Here is a 22,275-nt window from a genome sequence, read left to right as displayed (position 1 = left end):
AAAGATAAAAATCGGGGATATAATAATTACCATATATGAAGCGAAATACAGGCACTTACCTTCCTGTTGAAGCTCACCGCTTTAGTATCGCAGATTCAGCGCGCCAAATATTCATACGCGCCCGCGCTATTCAGTGGTTAATTTGTTGCTACGGTTCCATGCAGCTTCGTCGAAATTTCCTTCCTTTTCATGGCAATTTCGCAGAAGATCTGCCTTTAAATGATTTAAAATATGAAGTTTAAATTTAGTTAGGTCCATTAAGCATCACAAATTCGCCATGAGTACAAAGCTTAGCCACGAAGAAGCGCGTAGAATTCTGAGGAATGCTGACTTACCAGGTGAAGATTGAAACGAGATAATTTGGCAGATAAGCTTAATTTGTTTGTGTATTTATCTGACTTCTTATTGTTGTTCGGTGCTAAATTTCGATGCTAATTAAGTATTCACGTTTTGCTGTTAAATAAATTATGAAGGAATCTTTCAAATATTAATGACTTTCGAGTGCAAGAGTTACAGAATAAGGTATTAGTTTACGTAAGTTAAAGTTGCCTTGAAAATTGTTATTCCAAGTACCATAGTTAAACTTATTTAAGCTCACCTTAAACTCCGTAGTATCTGATTGTGTCACTTTTCTATCACTCGAAATGTACTTTGCCGTTTCAACTGATTAGGTTTGATTTTAACCGAGTCTCGTGCTAGATATATAAACTTCAAAACCACAAAATTGTATTTCAGGATCAGCAGGAAAGCACTTAAAAGTTGCTCTCACTACAAAAGCAGAAAGGCGGGTAAGTAAAGACAAATTCATAGTAGAACTTTGCAGAGCTGTAGCCTAAATTTTGAGTTGCCGAGGAGATTACTAAAATTCAGGCTAGCAGAGCTGTAGATATGAGGAACACAGAATGGGAAATTATAATTACTATGTGATTGGTTTGATGGTCAAATGTGTGGGAATATAATTTTTGTATCTTCTTGAGGTCATGTTGTTTTAAAAGACCTTGTTGCACTCAGTCTGTGCAGGTCCATATTTGTTGCAAATTAAGATTTTTCCTGGCTTGACTACAGAATGCCCTGCCACTTTAAAACCCTTCTTGAAAGAGTACCTACAAGGCTCACACACTTGGTATATGGGTATGTCTCATTCTTAAAATGTGAGCAAAGGAAGAAGCAAATGCTGTCTGTGAATTGGCACCCAAATCCTTGGGCATTCTATACCCCCAATGCAGTACCAGGATCTGAGTACACATTGTGATTGTCCTTTGCACAAGGTCATTGTTTGGTTGGTCTGGTTCTAGTCAATTAGGCTGAAGGGGATTTCAAAAGTGACTTCCAGTATTCCATTGGCTTCTTTGTGTATCTAGAACAAGGATTTAGGCGTTAATTTGCAGATGGTATTTACAATGTACTTTTATTTGATTCCGATTGTAGCGCAGGCTACACAAAACATTAACAATGACTAGTGTTATGCGTGCAAAACAATGCAAAAGAAAGTAGACACCTCTGAATTTATGTCCAAACTCATTATTCAGTTTAAAATAGACAAATAGCTTGACGTGACTACGTCACCCTCCCCCTAGCTTTATGCACATGTAGGCATGGCAAGACAGGATCATTATCTCATATCTATGTTGTAACACTTTTTCTACATGCACAAATTTTTTAACTTAATTTGTAACTTGTTATAACATGTTCAGTTTGTTCGATAAATTGACTACTTACTATAAAAAAAATGCCTACCATGTACCCTTACATTTAGAGAAATCAACAGGATACTGGAACGCGATTAGTAATGGCATTCCACAGACATGTCTTCTTTCCACTCAAAGGAACTAGGGGACATTTGCATGCAGGCTAACCCATTAGCCATGCTCCTGAAGTCTTTTCTTGGTCAGCATGTTATTATTAGCAACAAATATAGCTCCTAGGTGCTGAACTTTCTCTTCATCATATTTTGTGGCCAAACAGAAATTAATTCGTGAGAATGCAGATGAGGAAGAAGTGAGGATTGCTGGTGCGGTTGAAATACAACGTGTGTGGAGGGGTTACTATGCAAGGTTAGTTCCTAAGTTGCAACCATATGGTTACTTGTTAAAAACTGGATCATTGCATAATGCAATTTGAGCGATTTGATTGGCCAAGCGGTCATGGTATATGAACCATTAACTACCATGCCCAAGAAATAGAGACCATTAAATTGTCTTCTAATATTTATTGTTCTTGCAAAGTGAACTCAGCAGAATCTAGCAATATTTCTTGATAATTAATACTATTATTATAAAACAATTATTCCACTCACGCTTGTTGAATATGAGATTATTATAGCCAACTCGGCGCTACGCGCCTTGTTAGCTATCTATCATCTAATATCCAACGCGCGCTCGTGGCTTATTGTTAAGTATACAGATGCAGTATTTCATTATTTATGACTATGCCAGAAAAGGAGATCTCCAAAAGGAAAATTGAGGGTAGCAGCACATTTTTTGGAGATACTGAAGCAGCAATTATAATAATTCTAAAAAGCTGTAAAATTCAAAGCAATGTATGGCATTTTTTTTGTAAATTGAACCTCAATTATCTCTGGAAAATGCACGGTTACCCCTAGTTTTCTTTTCGGATAACAATAACCCTTGCTAAGATCTGCTTTTTCCACATAGTTATGAACTGCATAAAAATATCCCTGTATAATAGTAGACATTGCCCATAGGACAAAAAAGCCCCTTAAGGTTTCTCAGACCATCCCAAGACGCACAGAACATTTGCGCAGTAGAAAAGGTAGGCATCGTCCGGAAACATTGTTGGACCGGTAACTGTTGTAACTGCTGTGCAGCAATGCGAATTCATAAACACTTTTTATTAGCACTTTAATTTGCCATGTTTTCTGTTATCTGAATAGGAAACTATTTAAACCTGTTGAACTGACAGCAACAACAGTAAATGTGTCATCATTTTGTTTAAGCCTTGTGCTTACTATGTTTGTCTTTCACAATATTGTTATGACAGATGTAAACTGTTTGGAATTCTTCATCCAAGCGCCAGTGTCATGTCTACAGCCATTGGCAGTAGATTCATGCATAGTCCATCAAGACTCAGTGATGTAAGAACAGTCACACCCACTGCTCCTCATTCAACACCGCAGCCTTCATCAAAGGTTAGACTCATGTCAAACTGATATGTGACGTTTTTAATTTTGGACAATTTTCTGATCAAATTAATTTTCTTTATACAACTGGCTGGATGAAATACCAAAAGACTCAAATGAATTAGTAGTTTTGTAATTCCTTTTGATTTTGCTCTTCCAACATTGCAGCTATTATAAACAACCCACGATCACCAATTTCCAAACCTAGCTTAATGTAATGATAGATACCTGATTTCCAATTTAATATAAAAGCTTGCTGGAAGAAAAACTGGGGCCTAGAAGTAATTTAAAATAAATGTACAAAATGCAAAACAGTAATATGTTATAGTTATGAAAAATGTATTGAGCCATTGTGATGATGGAATTGTTTTCTTTAGCACCTGTAAAACTTTATTTATTACAATAATAACTGTTTGATTGACACAGGGACCTCCCCTTCCAGCCAATGCCTTGCCGAAAACAAAGAAACGATACAAAGAGTATTGTGAGTGTGTAATCAAAGAACAAGGACCGTCATGTAAACTGATGACATACACAGAGCTCTGTGCTGTGCTCATTCAAGAGTGGTGGCGCGCAATGTTACTGAAACCAGACATGCCTAGACCACCACCGCCTACTACAATTGGAGGCTTATCGGTAGTGGGAGCTGGGCCTGAGCGCTTGGGTACAGCTGATACTGAAGGGTCAGGAAGGAAAAGGATTATCGACAGAGAAGAGGCAGCACAAATCATTCAGAGATCATGGAGGAAACACATTGTAAGAGATAAAATTATAACAAATTTATGTACAATAAAGAGCTGCTTGAGATCTTTCATTGGAATGCCCCAATAGTGACCAACAGCGAATTTCTCTTTACAATATCACTGCTTGATTATACCTTCAGATTATGAGAATATTAGCAAAAAAGCAACAATTATCCCAACTACATGTAGTACATTTGACGTCATGATTGTCAAAATAATGACGGCCATCTTAGATTCACCATCTTGGATTTCTGGATTTCTCCAAAACTTCAGGAAAGTGCTGACATTAAGCGAAAAGTAGTCAGATCCAAAAAAAGAACACTAATATGTGCTAAAAACATAAAAGTTACAGAAAGAAAAGTAATTTTTCTTCATTTTAAATAGGGATTTTCCATTTTCTGAACAAACAGCCTGTCAAATATTGGTTGCCATGGCAAGATCAAAGTCAGTGAACAGTAATCAATAACATCAAATCGTTCCCAGATAAATTTCCTACAAAGTACTGAAGTTTCAGGCTATTTGCTCAAATATTAAAAAAGTTATTCAGGTTCAAAGTCGCTGTGGGCAGAATTCCCCGCCCCCTCTCTCTTCCCTGGTCTAGATAGGGAAGGACTGACATGAAATAATTCAAAAAGCTGCGTCTTTTTTACTCCCTAGGATATTCAAGTTTACAGATATTACAGAGATCTGATCAACTTCAAGAGTCGTGGAGACCCTTTTTCAATGCTTAAATGTATAAATCCAAGAGAGGTTAGACTTTCTATTTAATATATAGATAGATAATGAAATGCCAGGAGCATTTATTTCAAACTCAGCCTTGTAGACCCAGCATTTAGTCCAGTGGTTATTCAAAGAGCAGATAATTTTATCCACTGGATAGGTTGCTATCCGGCAAATAAAATGTGTGCAGAATTTTTCCGATAATCCTATAATTTGTGAATAGAGTAGAAGCACATGTCAAATTTAAGTATGGGGTTGCATGAAAAACTTGCCAAAAGCGTCGGTTGGAGTACATTTGTGCCGCTGGATAGCAACTTATCCAGTGGATAAAGTTATCCACTCTTTGAACAACTGGGGCCAGGTGTTTATTTTATTAAGTGAATTTTTCACCATTTAGTTCTAAGAAAGGCAAAATCTGGAACATCAAGGAATTTTTGAAGAAATGACCTTTGAGATAGAAAGGGTAACACTCTTCGCAATCAGAGAGAAAGAAAGCTTGCTTCTTTGGCAGGCCCACGGAAAAGCTATGGAACCATGATTTTAAAAAAAGATTGACACATTACCTGATGCAATATTTTTTATCTGTTTCAGTTAGAGTACAATATTATAATAATGTTGATTGTATCATTTAGAGCTTTAATGCAGTTAAATGCAGTTTAATGGAGCTAATAACAAAGAGCACCAGTATGCCTGTTGTGGTCAGCGGTGTTTACACATGCACATGCACCTGGACTGGGTTGCCAGGATTTGCCAGCTATGGGAGCAGTCTCCATCTTGGAGCTGACTGCCAATTAGTGGATTTCCAATTCAAATAAATCTCTCTTATTTGAATCTCCAATTCAAATAAAACAATAGGAAATTAAGGACGGTGCCTACTATTGTTACTGCGCATATGTTCTGCGCATCTCGAGATACTCGGGTTTCCTATGGGTAGTGCTCAGGGATATTTTTGCGCGGTTAAAACTATGCGGAGAAAGCAGAACTTAGCAAGTGCTCTTGGTATCCAAAAAGAAAATTTGGGGTAACCACGCATTTTTCAGAGATACTTAAGCTTCTATTTAGGAAAAACTGCCATACATTGCTTTATATTTGGGCGCTTTTTGGAATTATTGTTGCTTAATTATCTCTGAAAAATGCGTGGTTACCCCCAATTTTCTTTTTGGATTTCAATAGCCCTTGCTAACATCTGCTCTTCCTGCATAGTCATAAACCGCACAAAAATACTTCTGTATTAGTAGGCACCGTCCTTAAAGTACTTAAAACTGTGCAGTTAGCACATAATAATACTGAATACCCGGCATCTCAAACAAATGCTAGAGGCTGAATAATAGCCAGGCTCATTTATTTCAGACTCAGCCTCGTAGACTTGGCATTTTTTTGAGCCCAGCATTTAATCGAGAAAGTTCGGGATAATGGTTATACACTAACTTCTTCACTTTATTTCTTCTCAAGGCTGAGCTTTTAGATGCTGCTGCGGGAGTACACATAAAATTTAGGTTGGCGGGGGTGAGTATTTAAAATTTTGGAGTCACTGAACTGGTCAGTAATAAATGGATCAATTTCAATATATTAAAATTTTAGCTTGCTTCTGCTTGTTTACGAGTCTTAGGAGAATAAAACAACAGAAATTAATTATTCATCTCTAAGCCTCAATGTAATTTCTGTTTTTACTCCCCTAAGCCTTGTAGCCAAGCTAGAATTTTAACATATCAAAATTGGTCTATTATGACGTGAGTGGAAACTTGTGCATCATTGTAATAACTGTGAAATTTACAATTTTGTTATCTTTAAACTTTCAATCAGGAAAAATTCCCTCCCAACATTTACTACAAGATTTTTACTCATCGCAATATTGTGGATATGGGTGCTAACGCCCCAAGAGATTACACACAAGCTACGACAAAACGACTTCCTGCAGAATATATTCACAGCAAAAGACAAATTGCTGAGGAAGGTGAGTGCTCAGTTAATTTTGCTTATTACACTTGTCTGTAGCCAGTTAGTTTATTTGCCTGTCGTTTCACTTCTGAGAGGGTACAGTATATAATAAGTATTATGGACATTGTTCTTTGGTGGACCACAAGGGCTTAAAATAGTTAAGAAAATAATTACAAGATAACTTTGGGATATTGTTGTGAAATTACTCTGTTTGTTTTGTGAGTCTTGCATCATCCTGACCTACCAAGTAGCATCTTCACAGTAAGCTAGCATTGCCTTGACATGCAACCACGGGAAGCCCACAATATTTAGTTAATGGAATGCATTTTATTGACAGACTGACATGGCAGCACTGTATAGACCTATTCGGCTAACGCAATGTTGTACCCAATTCAAATCGTTTGGGCATAAAATGTTTTGTTCTAAGTATTTCCATGTCATTTAAATGTGAATGCTACATTATAATGCAAATGCAATTATAAAAAAAAAAAGAATCTTAACCCCGGGGATCTGAATTGGGTACAACATTGGGTTAGCCGAATAGGTCTATTCCCATGTCTGTCAAAGTAATTTAAGGTGGGGCCATGACCATGTGACTAATACAAAAAGATTCAATGTAGGCAGCTCCTTGCAAACAGTAGGAAGTGTTTGAGGAAGTTTTCAGTTGCATGCATAGCATCTGAATTGTGATGGTGATCATTTCTAACTGCACTGTAAATAACAAAGCGTGTGTTGTTGCGTTATAGATGACAAATCAGGCTGGTATCAGCGATGGGAAAACAATGGCTGGAGACTCGTGTCTGACCGAGTGATGAAACGAGTTGATCAAGATCCTGTTGTTTATGAGTCCACACTCAAAAAAGAGCTGTTTAGTCACAACAAGGTAATCACTGATTAAGAGCAAAAGTGAAAGAGATATTAAGTGAATGGAACTCAGGAGCAATACTTTTGACTGGGTGAAAGCGTTCTGGGTGAAAGTTACACTAATAAAACCCAATTATTATGGGCAAGATGCCCGTTTTTATCACAAAGCGGAGCGCAAAGCAACGGGTAAAACATTGGGTCGACATTTCCTGAAGGAAAGAAGACCCAGCTTTCATAAATCTGTGCCTCTTCACGAGTAGAGTTATTTTTAGACGTGTTACAGTGATCTCAGCAAACATTGACGATTCTTTATTGGCCGTCCTTGTTGTGTTTGCACATATTAGCAAGGGCCCAGCTTGTTACAGTTACAAGTGTAGGCGTTCTATTAAATTGGCATCAGAGGTCAATTTTATTGTGACGGTAAGTTTTTAGGCTATCGGGACAAAACTCTCTTATCCCTTGGAAACGCCTCCCAATCTAGTCAACTTAGGGGGAACACTCGTTGCCAATGTTCTTTAATTCGTTTCTGCATTAGCGTACAATAACAAGGGCCCCGATTGTTGGTTGTAATTACAAGTGTAAATGTAGTAAATGTGTCTCCAGGAGTGCTGAAAACGGTGTTTTCACAGGTTGTTAGAAGAGAAGACCTTGAAAGAAAGCGGAAAAGAAAAAAAGTAGAGTGGATGAAAAAAATGTGAGTGCCGCGTCAATTTCTTCTTCTTGGATGTGAAGCACAAGTAGAAAAATGTGCCATTTTTAAACTTACTTGCAATACATGTATCTGAGTCGTAGTTCTTTGAATTAAAGTGGAAGTGTCTTGGGGTTCTTGAAAACAAATAAGACCTTCACATAGCTACAAAATAGTTCTAGAACAATAACAAGAAAGAAATCAACTCAATCCTTGAAAGAAACAACTTGTGATCTGTTCTAGCGCATTTTGGAAACAAAAATGCGAGAACTTGAAAAGCATAAGCCTAACATTTTTCAAGTTTCAATCCATTCCGAAATACTGTCTCTGCATGGCCAGAGGTACTAATCAACAGTTTTGTTGCTGACTGGGGTGATAATTTATAACAAAACTAGACAATTATTATTTTTTTATGTTTCTGTTGACGGACAAACATTTTTGGGTTTTGAAATGACATCAAATTCGTGTGATACTTCTACTGTAGACAGAAACAAAACGCATACCACTGGCAATGTTAACGCACGCTGAGTGTAATTTCGTACACCGATGTCGACCGGTGAGCATGATCTGCGAATACGTAGCAATTTTTGAGCAAGTTTTCGATGTTGTAGGAGATCCGTAGGAGATCTCAAGGAAAGAACAAACTATAAAAGGTTCAGTTTCCAATTTCTCAGATACAAGGAGAGAACTTGAAACAATTATTTCATTTGCCAAATTTTTCAAGTTGCAATTCATTTCAGTTTCATATACTGAATCATCTGCCTGCAAAAGTGATTGGCACTAGTTTTTTTTGTGAAATAGTAAAGCAATAATTATTGTAAACAGAACTGGGCCATTAGTTTATCGTTCCCGTGGTTACAAAACGTTTTTCGGTCATTCAAGGCGACACTGAAAATAGGTGACGTTGTAGACTGCGAGCAGTCTCTCTTTTGCTCGAAAATCCGCGGGAAAGAACGTAAGATATACGGTATGAGGGGTGGGACGCCTCATACTCGGGTTTTTTTTTTTTTTTTTTTCGATTTTTCCCGTTGATTTTCGAGTCTTCACAGTCTTCACAGCCAATAACTCAATAACATCACGGCTTACTGACAAACGACCAATAACATCTCGACTTCGTTGACCAATCAGGTTAACAACCAGAGACATATATACCACCTACTGACGTTCCACAATTCACTTGACTCTGAAGATGACTTCCGCTCAGGTTGTCGAAACGTCCGTTAAAGTCACCACAAACAGTCCTTCTCAGGACTACACTCACCCGGATGATCTTAATTTACGTACTTATAAAAGAGAGACTGCTCGCAGTCTAGTGACGTTGCTCATTTCAGACGGTTGAGAGATGTTGTTTTTTGTGCTGTCCTCAGGTACAAGGAGGGCATGTTAAAGGCGAGGCAAGGAGAAGACATTGAGACTGAACAAGTCGTGCAGTCTGTGGCTGAAGGAATGCTGACCATCACAGACACACGAGGGCAGGATGCTGTGGAAGATTGGGAAGTGGATGAACTTCTGGAGTGGACCAACGGACTGAACTTTGATCAGTATGTTGAATTACTCTGTTCACCTTTAAACAAACCATCCCCAGTTGAACACGCCGCAATGACAACAATTACCACCTGTTCTCTATAAAGCGTTAAATGTCCACAATCCACGTTGTTGTTTTGCAGGGTCGGGGAGGTAAAAGAAGGGTATTAAAATGTAAAACGTGCGGCACTGAACGTATTCGCCGCTATTTGGCTCATAAAATATTTTCTTTTATGACTTTCTTATTTTCTTCCACGTTCAATAAAGTTCAGTTCAGTTCATCATCGCGACTGCTTATACCAACAACTGTGTCGCGAAGCAACAGACAGACAATCGCCTCTGTTTAGAGCGGTTTTCAATTGAGTGTCGAAAGTAATTTCACGTTTGCTTTGGTTTTGCTTTACTAGACTCTATGATTAGTTGGCAAAGTTTGCGCCACTTTCTCAACCAATGGGAAGCCAAACCAAAACCAATCGTGCTTGGTCACATGCGTTTTCCCGCGCTTGACGCAGGTTACATGTATTTGCTTCGAGTTCTGATTGGCTGATTGCGCTGTTTACATCTGTTGTGATTGGCCAGAGAAATTACTTTGCTTTTGGTCTTACAACACTTAGTTGAAAACCGCTCTAACATGAAAAAAAAAAAAAAAAAAAAAAAAACTCCTACGATATCATACGTCAGCTCCTCTGACCGGAGCTCATTCTCGGAAACCCCGGGACAAGTCCCTACTTGCTGCCCCTGGGTCTCCGAGGATGGCCGGAGCTATCAATCCATCTATGATCTTATCCACCCTTCCCACCCTCCCCATTCATGTAATGAGAGAACAATAATGAATAGGCCATACCGCAACAACTACCCTTTTCCAGGAGAAACAGGGTGGGTTCATTAACGTCCCCTACTTAGTTGTATGAGAAGATGTTGCGGGCAGGGCGGACGGCCTAATGAGATAAGGTGTTGATCACAGCCATCATTGGCTTCCTAGCTGCCGGTAATGTCTGCGCGGGTATAAAGTTTTGGTGGCGTACGCCGCTTTTTCCTTATTCACCTCCGGCTTCGCTGCTCCTTCGCTCAACATGCCGCTTACTACGCAGGCTTGATTTTTGATCGAGTTTTGAACATCAGAGGTCAGATAGTTTTGTCTCAGCATCACTGTTTGTTTTTATCTTCCTCAGATATCTTTACGACTGGAAAGAGGTTGCCACGAGTGCAGGCTCAGAATACCAAACAGGTCAGTTGTATTGTCCAAGTCTCATGAGACCAGGCATTAGTATTAAAAGTGTGCACTGAATTTCAAGGTGAAGTGAGATAGACAATATTAGGGACCTCACGAATGCACGACGAAGACGCCAACGAAAACGTCATTTGAAAATGTAACTTTATTTCATTTGTGCTACTGTGCGATTATTTTAACTCGTTCAACTTTAAACAAACGACAAACTACGCAGAAACCAAATTGGTAGGAGTTAAAGAAAGAGAACGAAATTTCACCGTCGTGTGTTCACGTTCTCTGCAAAACCTTGAATTTGGTCATTTCACGTTGTTGTTTGCAGACAAGAGAGGATGAGAGAATGTACCAAAATTTAAAACGTACGTGTAGGGCGATTGTTTTTGTTCATAAAGCCTTTTGTTTCGTGGCGTTGTCGTTGCCGTCGCGTTTTCGTAAGGTCCCCATAAGGACGGTTACTAGAACGGAGCGGCGAAGCGAGATATGCGGACTTTATAGAGACGTATTCGGAACTACATCAGTGTTCGTGTAATAATCATGAAGTGCGAGAGATATTGACAACGAGTTGGGGGTGACCCAGGGGATACTACAGGGACTCAGAGTGCTATATCATACTATGCGTAGCCGGCAACAACTGAATATATAAACAAACTTTTACTGTCTCATTCAAACTCGGTTATCAACTTATTCTTTCTCATCAAAGTCTCGCTATATTTTGATTGAAGATTTAAGAGCAAGAAGGGTGATACAATACAAAACAATATTTATTTTGCCATATACAACAATTACATATGGAAAAAAATGATGAAAATTGACGAAAGAAAATAAATGGCGAGAAAACTTGAAAGAAACCACGAGGCTTATGCTACGAGGCCACAAGGCTGCAGCTATTTCCTCACGATAATAGAGTGGTTTTCGATTATGTGTCGAAAGTAACTTCGCGTTTGGCTTTGGTTTCGCATTACTACGCTCTGTGATTGGTTAACAAAACTCGCGCCACTTTCTCAACCAATGGGAAGCCAAACCAAAACCAATCGCGTTTTGGCCGCACGCGTTTTCCCGCGCTTGGCGCCAGTTACATGTATTTGCTTCGAATTCTGATTGGCTCGTTGTGTTGTTTACATCTGTTGCGATTGGCCACAGTAATTACTTTGGCTTTGGTTTTACAACACTCAGTTGAAAACCGCTCTATGGTGCATTTCATTGATAGTCATCAATCTGTACTAAGCATTCTTCTCTTTTTTTTTTTTTCAGAACAAACCAAGTTTTTACCAGACGATCCGTTCTCACTAACTTTGATGTCCAGATAACAGTAGCTCTAGCTTAGTTGTTTTATAGTGTGAACAGTGATAGTGTTTAGAGTTGTGAAAATTGTACATAGGCTGTCTTTCTGTAAGTAGTGTATAAATAAATTTTTTGTTTGGCCTACAAATAGGATTTTTGTCTTCTCTTTAGAGTGTTAATTGGCCATTTTCGAGTTGCTGTAAACCTCATTATGAAAGCGAGGCTGATTTTGAAGTTTTTCTTATCTAATTTTAGAATGATGTATTATTCAGTGACACAGGCATACTCGGAAAAAAAATCTGAGTGCTCCTATCAGGTGTAGAACCTTAGACCTTCGATTGGCGGATGCTCTACCACTGAGCTACAGGAGACTCGTGGGAGCTAAGGCTATTAAACTAGGTTCATGGGACAAACATCCTGCATACTGCTAGCGTGATGTGTGGCTTGCCTTGTCCGGCCCTGTACGGCTTTCTCCCAGGCCCTCACGGTCAATTCGTTTCGGTGATGTATCCAAGGCGAACGGCCGGGGAAAGTCCAGACAAAAACAGACTGCACATGCGTTTGTTTTATTTTTCAAAGTGGCTGTCTTTACGGGTCTATATAAGATGTTACAAACAGCGGGAGATTATGGTTTCAAAAACCCTTGTGGATGCATGTGTAATTGTAGATCGAATGTTACCATCTTTGCAATCATCACACAACGCTCTTTGAGGTGATGGCATTATAATTTTTCATTTTATTTTTTCAGCCTCTTCTAAGCGACCACTTGATTTTGACACATAATATGATCTCCATGTTGGCTTAAAGTAATCTCGTACCCAGATCTCTTTCGGTCACATTTCGACATCCCCGGACTTAGATCTGGGTACGAGATTAGGCTCAGAGATGTGCTACGCTAATCAGAATTTTCGAGGAACTTTTGGTGACAACCTGGCACTGCTCGTATTGTTTCTGAGAAAATGTATACAATAAATACCCTTCAATAAGTAGATGTGTCAGACCTTTTCCTATTAGAGATCCCCTCTGGTTCGACTTTTGTAAGCGACCAACCATAGGGCTTTGACTGGGAAAAATTTGATGTTTTGGATAGGTGGTCGCTTACAATAGGTGGTCGCACATGGAGGTTAGACTGTATGGTGTATATACGTTTTGTGGTCATGGGCGCCTCGAAAGTAATATAAAATCACGTAGTGTGTCACCGGCTTTGTGAGTATTCTTGATGCGCGCCGTTGTCAACTGACGTTTCCGTTTTGTTGCTAAATCATTTGAATCAGATTATGGTAGGGAGCCTCTTCTCGTATTTTTCGCGCGCACAATTTTCTTCGGGTCGCTCCCCACTGTCTGAACGCAGGACCAGAACAGGCTATGTCGCAATGGGTCATTCAGGACGTCCTTTCAGGCATGTAGACAATCACACATAAAAATCACAACTAGCTGATAAGAATAATCCGACTCTTTCATTCAAACCATCAGAGGGGAATCTCCCTGCTGTCTCGTTAAGATGATCATGAGCACCGAATCACATATTTTCCATTCTTTTCTCAGCTTATTACCCGGGATGCCCTGAGGGCAGACCATGTCTAAAATTGGGCTGGGTATCTTTTTTCTTTCTTCATGGTAGCTTCAAATCTGCACATTAATTTATTCATTAAACTCTGCTCTCTTCTAGAAGGGATTTATTGTTCTGATATTGTCTTCACCAAAAACGGCCCAAAATCTATTATCGGCGCGTATATCATGAGGGGGGGACCTCCTCATCCCTACCTGTGTGACGTCAAATCATCATTTGATTTATTCATTAAATCTGAATTAAATTCTCCTCTCTCTTAGAAGGGATGTTTTTGTCCACTATTGTGGCGGCGATATTGTTTACATGTTTTAGACTTAACTATGCCGTTTCCAAAAAGAAAATTAACCCTTTTGAAGGAACATCTGGGTGAACTTCAGCCTCAACGTTCTTATAAAAAAAGGTTCTTATAAAAGAGTACTACCCAACGGTGACGGTGGCCAGGGGGTGGTTCTCCCTTATATATGCTCCAGGCCCCGGTTGCACAAAGAGCGGATAACTTTATCCAGCAGATAAGTCGCTATCCAGCGGTTAAAATGTATTGGTTGGAGTACATTTTATCCGCTGGATAGCGATTTATCCACTGGATAAAGTTATCTGCTCTTTGAGCAACCGGGACCAGGGTATACCTGTAGGGTCCCAATGGAAATGAAGAAACTGTTGTGCTGCGTCGGTGAGGAATAGAAACGAATGTTTGGTTTATCAACATAGTTGATGATTAAAGGTAAATTGGCCACCTTAAAAGAGATTCTTCCCTTCGTTAGAGCGCAGAGCTGGCGCTCAGGACGAAAGGTTTACGTTCTAAACGTCAGCACTCGAATCTCTTTACGATGGCCAACTTACCTTTAGTGTCTTTAGTTTGATCAAACATTCCCAATGGAAATGGGTTTTGACCTGTTTTGGTCTGAAAATGGTATCAAGGGATTTATGGTAGAGTGCTAAAAATGGGCATTGATTTGGTATTTAGGCTGTAAAATATGGACATCCGTTTGGGCAACAAAAAAACTGGCCGCCTTTGCGCCTATTGAGCTTTATTGTTTCTTAAGTGGCAAAAATCTCAGCATTTTAGATTATGCTAATCGATACTGAACTGAAACACGCTCCATTGTGATATTTTCTTACACAATGGTTATTCATGATTTTCGTGATAGATGAACTGTACCAAAAATTTATTCACCCATGCGCAGCTCAGCTCAAATGGGTTCTTAAAATCGTAACGTAACAGTTAGTAGTCAGCATCAAGAAATGATATTCGTTAATGTGGAACTATACTAAAGAGGATTATTTCTTCATGTTTCTTATAGCCGTTTTTATACTCTTTGCTTTAGATCTTTGCTTTTATCGCGAATCAAACAACCTCTTCCATGAGTGATGGCAAATGTAAGTATTAGAAAATTATTTATCTATTTAATACAATCTTAAACTGTGTCGGACTCTGACTTGGAAAAACTTTAAAACAACATTTATCAAAAACTTAGAAAAAGAGTTTCCGCCGGTCGAAAATATTCGGCCTTCGTCGTTGCTAAATGCAGTGACAACGTGTAACAAAAGATCACCGAGCAGAGCGAGATGACGAAGATAACAGAGTCTGATAACTTTAAGATTATATTATGTCCATTCCTGAGTACAATTTTAGTATTTCTCATTAATTAATTAATTAATTAATTAATTAATTATTGTATATTTTATTTATTTATTTACCGATCAAATCCCACGATTATTTCACGAACAGTTCGTAACCCCTCACTCCCCTGCCGCCTCCACTAACCGTTTGGGACCAGGCTTCTAGTACTTCTTGTTCTTGTGTCCCTTTATGGACCCCTTGTTCTTGCCAAAACTGAATGTACTCTTTCTTTTGGGACATAAGGGACATTCATATAAGCTATGGCTCACCTAAGTCGTAAAATTACCGTATAAAGAGGGTCTCAGTGGGGGAGGGAGGGGGTAGCATTGACATTTGACGGTTAAATTTTACCGATTTCGACGGTCAATGGTTAAAGTTTGGGGAACATGTACTGGAATTACCAGTCGAAACAATTCAATTGGAGCCAGGAGTCCAGAATGAGCAACTAAAATAGTGATTTTTGAAAGACCTTGAAACCATTTGATGGCTAACAATATCTGCTTTTTCTGACGGCTGACAGTAAAAATTGCCCTTTTTTAGGCGATTGACGGTTAAATTTTAGGCTGTTTGACGGCTGACGGGTAACTCCATTGAGATCCTTCATAAATGCATCGAAAAAAATAACATGTAGGCCATAAATAATATCTTAGCTGGGGAAATAAGGGCGTCTTTCTTAAGCCACAACTTAGTTTAGTTGCTCGTAAAAATGACATTTTATAAAAACTTGGCGCCTTACCGAAACATCTTAAGAGAGATTTAGAGTCGCTTTTATGGGAAACAAGAGATTCGCGTTTTTGTTTTCTTGAGAAAAATGAGTACACAGATGACAGTAGTGCAAACTATTTTGGCCTTTGATGCTATTGCAATAATTTTACTGAGAAACTGAAAACAGCGAGTGATAAATGTATAGGACAAACATGGTCACGTGGTCATTTCTAACGTAATTCTAATTCTCTCACCATACGTGGGCTGTGCGTAAATGTTTACCGTGATGACCTGGTAACCAGTTTTTTTGGCGGGAAAAAGAGCGCGCCGCGCTGCTCGCGCTCCCAAAAAAAAAGAAAAAAAAGAAAATAGAAAGCAACAACAAAAGACCGTTAACGAGTCACGTTTATCTCAACAACTAAGGACCAATATATGGTACAGAAAAGCAAACAGAACCAAATAGGTGCAAATGGCCTTTTTTTGCAAAGAAAACGATACAATGTAGAATGTTCGCTGATGCAAAAACAGTGACAGTGGTAAGTTTTTTACCTATCTAAGACGGTGTCCTTTTTGTTTTTGTCTTGTAAGCAATGACACATTTTGATATTCTTGGCGGCTTTAAAAACTTAATTTCTCTTGTATAAATGGCCGAAATGAACGTTTTCTAGATACCCCGCAAAGATCCCAGCAAAAAGAAGGGGAAAAAAAGCGAAACTGGAAACGTCAGTACCGTAAAAATCTAAAAGTAACGGTGGTGTCGCATTTCTTTATATCCATAATTAAGCTCAAAAACTGGTTTGTGCGAATTCCCGAGATAAAAGTTTTGAAAGAAACACTAATTTCCCTTACTTCAAAGTACATCTTAGATTATCTGGCCGCAATTTACTGAAGTCGTGAGCAGAAAACGAGAAAATGCCATTTGTCACTTGAAAGTTTAGCATTTCTCTTGAAACTTCTGGCAGTGAATTCAAATGATTAACAAAAACTAATATAATTTCCAAGTCTGTTTGAGAACGGTTCTTGGCCAGCCGGGTGACATATTTTGGAGAAAGAAGGCTGTACCGAGTCGCCTTGAAATGAGCACCAAAATTAGAACTTGTGAAAGTACTGCCTTTGTAATGACATCTACGAACGGTTAGACTTAGTCTTCTCGGATAAGGACGATAAACCTTATCTCCCGTTTCGTAACATTTGTTCCTAACAATCTGTGGGACTTAAAGAACCCACACACTGTTCGAAAAGAGTAAGGGACGTAGTCCAAGGTGTATTTATCTCTGATTCCATCTGTCTTTCACATTCACGCGTGGGTTGGGTGGGTGGGTTGGATCAAAACATGGATTAATAGCGTCTGCCAGTGGCGGCTTTACATGCTGACGTCCGATCCCACTGACTCCACAGAAGAATTCTAAACCGCCATGAGATTATGTGATATATGTGGTATAAAAACATTGCCTTTACCATTACCATCTTAGTTCTTTTTTAAAGAATGAGTTTGTATATAAATTTGAGAATATGTTTTCCAAAAGAGGTGGAATCTGACTCAGATTTATCAAATCTTCAGTTTCCGTGGGTAGGGAAATACGCTATCAGAAACTGTCTCAGGAGTGACGCCCAACTTCCAGGGATAATTCTGAAAAGGGTGTGCAGACGTGCTATTTTGAAACTGGGACAAAGCGATAAACTTTCATTGCTGATTTAATTTTTTTTCTTTAGCTGAAAAGAAATGCAGTACTTAACATCCAGTCAACATGAAGTCCTTTTTGCCTTTTTGCTAGACTGTTTATTGTCAGTTTTCATTCACTGCTTAAACCGGTGATAAAGCTGCATACCAGACAGTATAATCTAGATTTCTCTATTATCATTAATAATATTATTAATCCTTGAATTGTAGCAGGAGCCCATTATGGGCTCCTGATTGTAGTAGGTCAGGAATTCAGTCATGGACTGCAAATGTATAAGATGAACTATATTATTATTATTATTATTATTATTATTATTATTATTATTATTATTATTATTATTATTATTATTATTATTATTATTATTATTATTATTATTATTATTATAATTATTAGACATACCATACATACAGGGAGGCGGCGTGGCCTAGTGGCTAGGGCGCTGGACTTGTAATCCAGAGATCCCGGGTTCAAATCCTGCTCTGACCACTTGGATTTGTGTCACGGTAGCTCCGTTTTCAATTTGTAAACAGCCATTTGGTTTGCCTCCCACCAGTTGGGATTCTTTAACAAATGTTCTGTTTTGTTTGTGTATTTATTTAACAGGCTTATAGTGTCCCCAATAAGCGTTACAAGGCTAAATACTTAGACTCTTAAATAAACTTATTAATTAATCAATTAACTGTTCCCTCGAGTACCGTGGCCGACAGTGGCCATCGAAAGTAAAAACTCAAAATCAAAAGTCGATTTTCAAAGTGAAAAGTCAAAATCAAATTTCAAAAGTCGATTTACGAAATAAAAAGTCGAATTAAAAGGTCGATTTTCAAATTGGAAAGTCAACATCCAAATTCGATTTGCAAAGCGAAAGTCAAAGTCAAAAATCGATTTATGGAGTTTAAAGTCAAAACTGAAAATCGATTTTCCAAAATCGAAAACTAACTATTACAACAGAAAATCGCTTTTTGAAAAACGCAATTCTCACTTCTCACTTTCCACTTTGACCACCCCTCCACCCCCCTCCCCTATCAAAGCGGAAGACTTGGTAGCCTCGCCCAGCACCTCAACTGCTGGCATCGATCGCGCATTCATGTGTGTTCCCCTTTCCCGCTCTTCACGGCTCACACACTTTGGACAAAGCTGCAGCATTCATTTGTGCAAAAGGACATCAAACAGTTGTTTCAACTGAATGAGGTGAGACGTACCTTAATATTAAAAAGCTGAAGTAAATATTCAGTACTTTTGAAAACTCAAAGCTCGTGCACGTACCGGATGTTATTGAACCATCATTTTATTAAAAACTGCAGATGGACGATTGTAGCTTGTGGACTGAGTAAATGTTTCGGATAATTTAATGCATTTTCAGTTAAACGGCTCATTTTATATGTATTTCAATTGCTCTGTCTTATTTTTGAAGTTAACTGTGGTTCATGATCACGCCTAATATCTCCAGCGTGGCATCCCCTGACTGGCGTACACCGCGCGCTTTCTCACAGAAAAAAGAAATCACCACGGCCAAAGCTTTGCCTTCAGGCGTAGAATTTGAAGGACATTGGCTAGTTTTTTGAAATATACCCTGACACACAGGGAAGCATCGATGCTGGAGTAAGAAAATGTTAGTACCCCCCTTCCCTTCCCCCACCCCCCCCCCCCCCAACGAAAACAAAAATATATAAATAAAATATTTTAAGCGATTGAGTTATTTTTGTTTTCTTTACTGCTTTCTATTCTTTTGGTATTACATTAGTGGATAAAAAATCCGGAGTTGAGATTATCATATTTTTAATTTTACTTGATCCAACAGATAAGCGAAGATGCTTTTCTGAACATGGATATCAGAGACCTAGATAAATTACTCTGACAGAAAACGCCTGATGGGTAAGTTTTCAGAGTTTTGTTGCCGAATATGTGTCACTTTATCATTAATTCTCAAATAATGGTGCATAATGCGTACTTAGTGTGTCTCCATCAAAGAACTGAAACATGAAAAAAAAAAACAGAAACATAAAGGTCACAGTTCGTGTCGACACGCTAAAAGTATATTTATTGTTTGGTTTTTGCTGTATATTTATCTGTCGTCTTTCTTCTTTTTTTTGTTATTTCGGTTAGTTGATATAGGTTGTATTTCTAGATTTCAAACGTTCTTTGGGCATGCTTGGATGGTTCCCTATGTTAGTCTATGAATAATTTATAGTATATTGGTTGTTTACAAGTAATATTATGCATTTTGTCCATAGATGCTCAAAGGGCATTGAATTGGAAGAGTTATGGGAATCCAGGAAGAGGTAATACGGAGCAAGTACAGAATGCAGGGCACTTATTTGCATGTCACTGAATAACAATAGTTCCCATTGTGATATGCCCCATTCTACACAAGCTTCTAACACATGCAAGTGAGGTGGACTGAAGAGCCTTGTATTCTGTAGTTTTACGGATAATGTCACTTGATAAGATAGACAAGAGGGGAGAGTGGGGTCCCCTTAATAATCAGCACTCTAAAACAAAATAGGATATAACTTTATTTATGCATGCATGCATGGTATTTTTTTCAGGTACATATGATAATAATAATTATTATTAACTATTATCATTTTTTTCTCTCAATTGAGTTCAATAACCACACATCAGTTCAGTGACAGTAGACCTTAATATTAGAAGAGGGGGTTTGGAGAGGGCTTTAGGGGGGTGAGGTCCACATCTAGAGCTTGCAGAAAAAACAAATAAAACTAAATAGTATCTATATATTACAAACATTGTCCACAAGCTTACATTCTTTGAATATCCATTACCCCCTGACCTAATGTTTTTCTCTATAACCATATCAATAGGGACTCCACAAGTTTTTTTAGGGACTAAATGTTTTAAATAATTACTGGTTGATTAAACTATTTTCTTTTATTTTAGAGATTTAAAGAAAACTCAATAGGAAATTGACTGGCAAATACCCTTAGGATATGGCAAGGAAGAAGCAGATGACAAATTGAAGAAAGTGATTAAAGACTGAGAACAATAACATGTGATGGCAGTTCTGTTACATGATTTATTACAACTGTCATTTTCTAATAAATGCTTTCCTATTAAAATGTTGAAAATTCTTTACAAAGTGTGATTGTTCATGAATTCTTATTCAAAGTGCGACTGCCTATGCCGACAACTTCACTTGTTCTAAAATTTGATCGGCCAAGCGGTCAAGCTGACCAGCCATTAGTCGAAGCTGGGCAGCTACCCGCTTGGCCTCAATCACACTGTACGGAAGTGATGTTCTCACTTCAATTATTTCATATACATCTTGCACAGATAATTTAGCCAATCAGAGTGTTGTCGGCAAAGGCAGAATGAACAGAACATAGTCTGTATTACAGGCATCCCCTCCAATAACTATTATATTCTCCAGCAACCCCCAACCCACCCCCCCCCCCCCCCCCGCAACCAATTTTTGCTGTTCCCTTATCCATTCTCTCTCAATTTACGCCTGCTTTGCAAGCTATAATAATTATTACTGTCAAGAGAACATGATACTGTACATGTCAGCGTGACAAGCAAGTTATATAATATACATTATTTGTAAGGGGGGGGGGGGGGGGGAAGCTTATTTAAGTTATTTACATGTACAGAGACCAAAGATTATGCCACAAGATTTATGAAGTACACGGAGTTAAACAATGGACACTTTCGTATTAATAAGGAAAGAAAGGAAGTTTCTTAAGCTTATGAGTTGTAAAACCATTAATCAAAGCTCTCAAAGTCCTCAAACTACAAACCTCCAACGGATTCCAAGATCCCTTTGCAAATACTTCAAAATAATCTATGGTCTTTTATTGAGTTGTAGCAATTTATCTACGAGTGTTTCAACTAGAATTTGAGCAGAAAGTAAAGACGTATTTTGGTTTGTACTACGTCAGTCGTGAATTTAATTGCTCTTTTGCAATGCAAAGTAAGTTCTTACCGCGCACCATCTGTTCATCGAAGGAAAACTTCGCCCCAGTCTTCGGCTCTGTTATGAAAAAAGTTTAGGGGAGGGGAGGGGTGGTCAAAGTGAAAACTCGAAAGTCGAAATTGAGAAGTGAGAAAATCGATTTTTTTTTCGACTTTCCAGTTTAACAATCTACTTTTTAATTGGACTTTTTATTTCGTAAATCGACTTTTGATATTTGATTTTGACTTTAAAAATCGACTTTTGATTTTGAGTTTTTACTTTCGATGGCCACTGTCGGCCGCCGTACTCGAGGGTTAATAGCGACCTTCAGATCAGAGCACGAGTACGTGATTGAGTTCAAGTGCGACTTTCAAATTTCAGACTAGTCACGTCCCCAGAACTCTCACTAATCCCCTTTGTTTATCAGCGCATAAGGAGGCCTAAAAAACAAGGTTGGTGCGACAAGCAGTTATTTGAACCACGCAAACTAGATTTGAAAACTCGTACTCGCACTCAATCTCGTACTCGTAGTAAAATCTGAAGGTCCCTAATCAATCTGTCGAAGGCGACCTACAATAGGGGTGTGAACGAGTAGGGGTTGGGACGAGACGCTTTTGCCTGGTCCCAATCCTCCTCGTCCCAATTTTTTGATGCGTGTTACC

The 22,275-nt window shown here is 38.6% G+C and overlaps 1 protein-coding gene and 1 long non-coding RNA gene across 3 annotated transcripts; both read left to right on the top strand.

Annotated features, from left to right (window-relative positions):
* Nucleotides 1-63: 63 nt before the first annotated feature.
* On the top strand, nucleotides 64-12,405 carry LOC146453853 (protein MFI-like). Its single transcript, XM_085096195.1, has 13 exons — nucleotides 64-338; nucleotides 736-788; nucleotides 1,966-2,054; nucleotides 3,001-3,148; nucleotides 3,566-3,895; nucleotides 4,540-4,632; nucleotides 6,055-6,108; nucleotides 6,406-6,556; nucleotides 7,287-7,423; nucleotides 8,034-8,098; nucleotides 9,460-9,633; nucleotides 10,789-10,844; nucleotides 12,096-12,405. Exons 1-13 carry the CDS (start codon nucleotides 278-280, stop codon nucleotides 12,149-12,151), a joined length of 1,467 nt encoding a protein of 488 aa, XP_084952321.1. The 5' UTR covers nucleotides 64-277; the 3' UTR covers nucleotides 12,152-12,405.
* Nucleotides 12,406-18,394: 5,989 nt separating this feature from the next.
* On the top strand, nucleotides 18,395-20,792 carry LOC146453852 (uncharacterized). 2 transcript variants are annotated; one of them, XR_014859409.1, is made up of 4 exons: nucleotides 18,395-18,891; nucleotides 19,502-19,575; nucleotides 19,935-19,982; nucleotides 20,602-20,792. It is a non-coding gene; the product is annotated as an uncharacterized LOC146453852 (long non-coding RNA). The 2 variants fall into 2 exon arrangements; XR_014859408.1 differs by lacking the exon at nucleotides 18,395-18,891 and having other exon boundaries at nucleotides 19,334-19,575.
* The last annotated feature ends 1,483 nt before the right edge of the window (nucleotides 20,793-22,275 follow it).

The sequence above is a fragment of the Pavona decussata genome, unplaced genomic scaffold (genome assembly GCF_977016875.1).
Source record: "Pavona decussata unplaced genomic scaffold, jaPavDecu1.1 SCAFFOLD_322, whole genome shotgun sequence".
NCBI lineage: Eukaryota > Metazoa > Cnidaria > Anthozoa > Scleractinia > Agariciidae > Pavona > Pavona decussata.
The sequence above is the reverse complement of the archived record's forward strand: the minus strand, read 5'-3'. Positions and strand labels throughout refer to the sequence as shown.

Excerpts from the sequence above, each read along its gene's own strand:
- LOC146453853 (XM_085096195.1), top strand. The coding sequence starts at position 278 with ATGAGTACAAAGCTTAGCCACGAAGAAGCGCGTAGAATTCTGAGGAAT. Across the intron at positions 4,633-6,054 it reads AATGTATAAATCCAAGAGAG|GCTGAGCTTTTAGATGCTGC; the intron begins GTTAGACTTTCT and ends TTTCTTCTCAAG. Across the intron at positions 6,109-6,405 it reads TAAAATTTAGGTTGGCGGGG|GAAAAATTCCCTCCCAACAT; the intron begins GTGAGTATTTAA and ends ACTTTCAATCAG.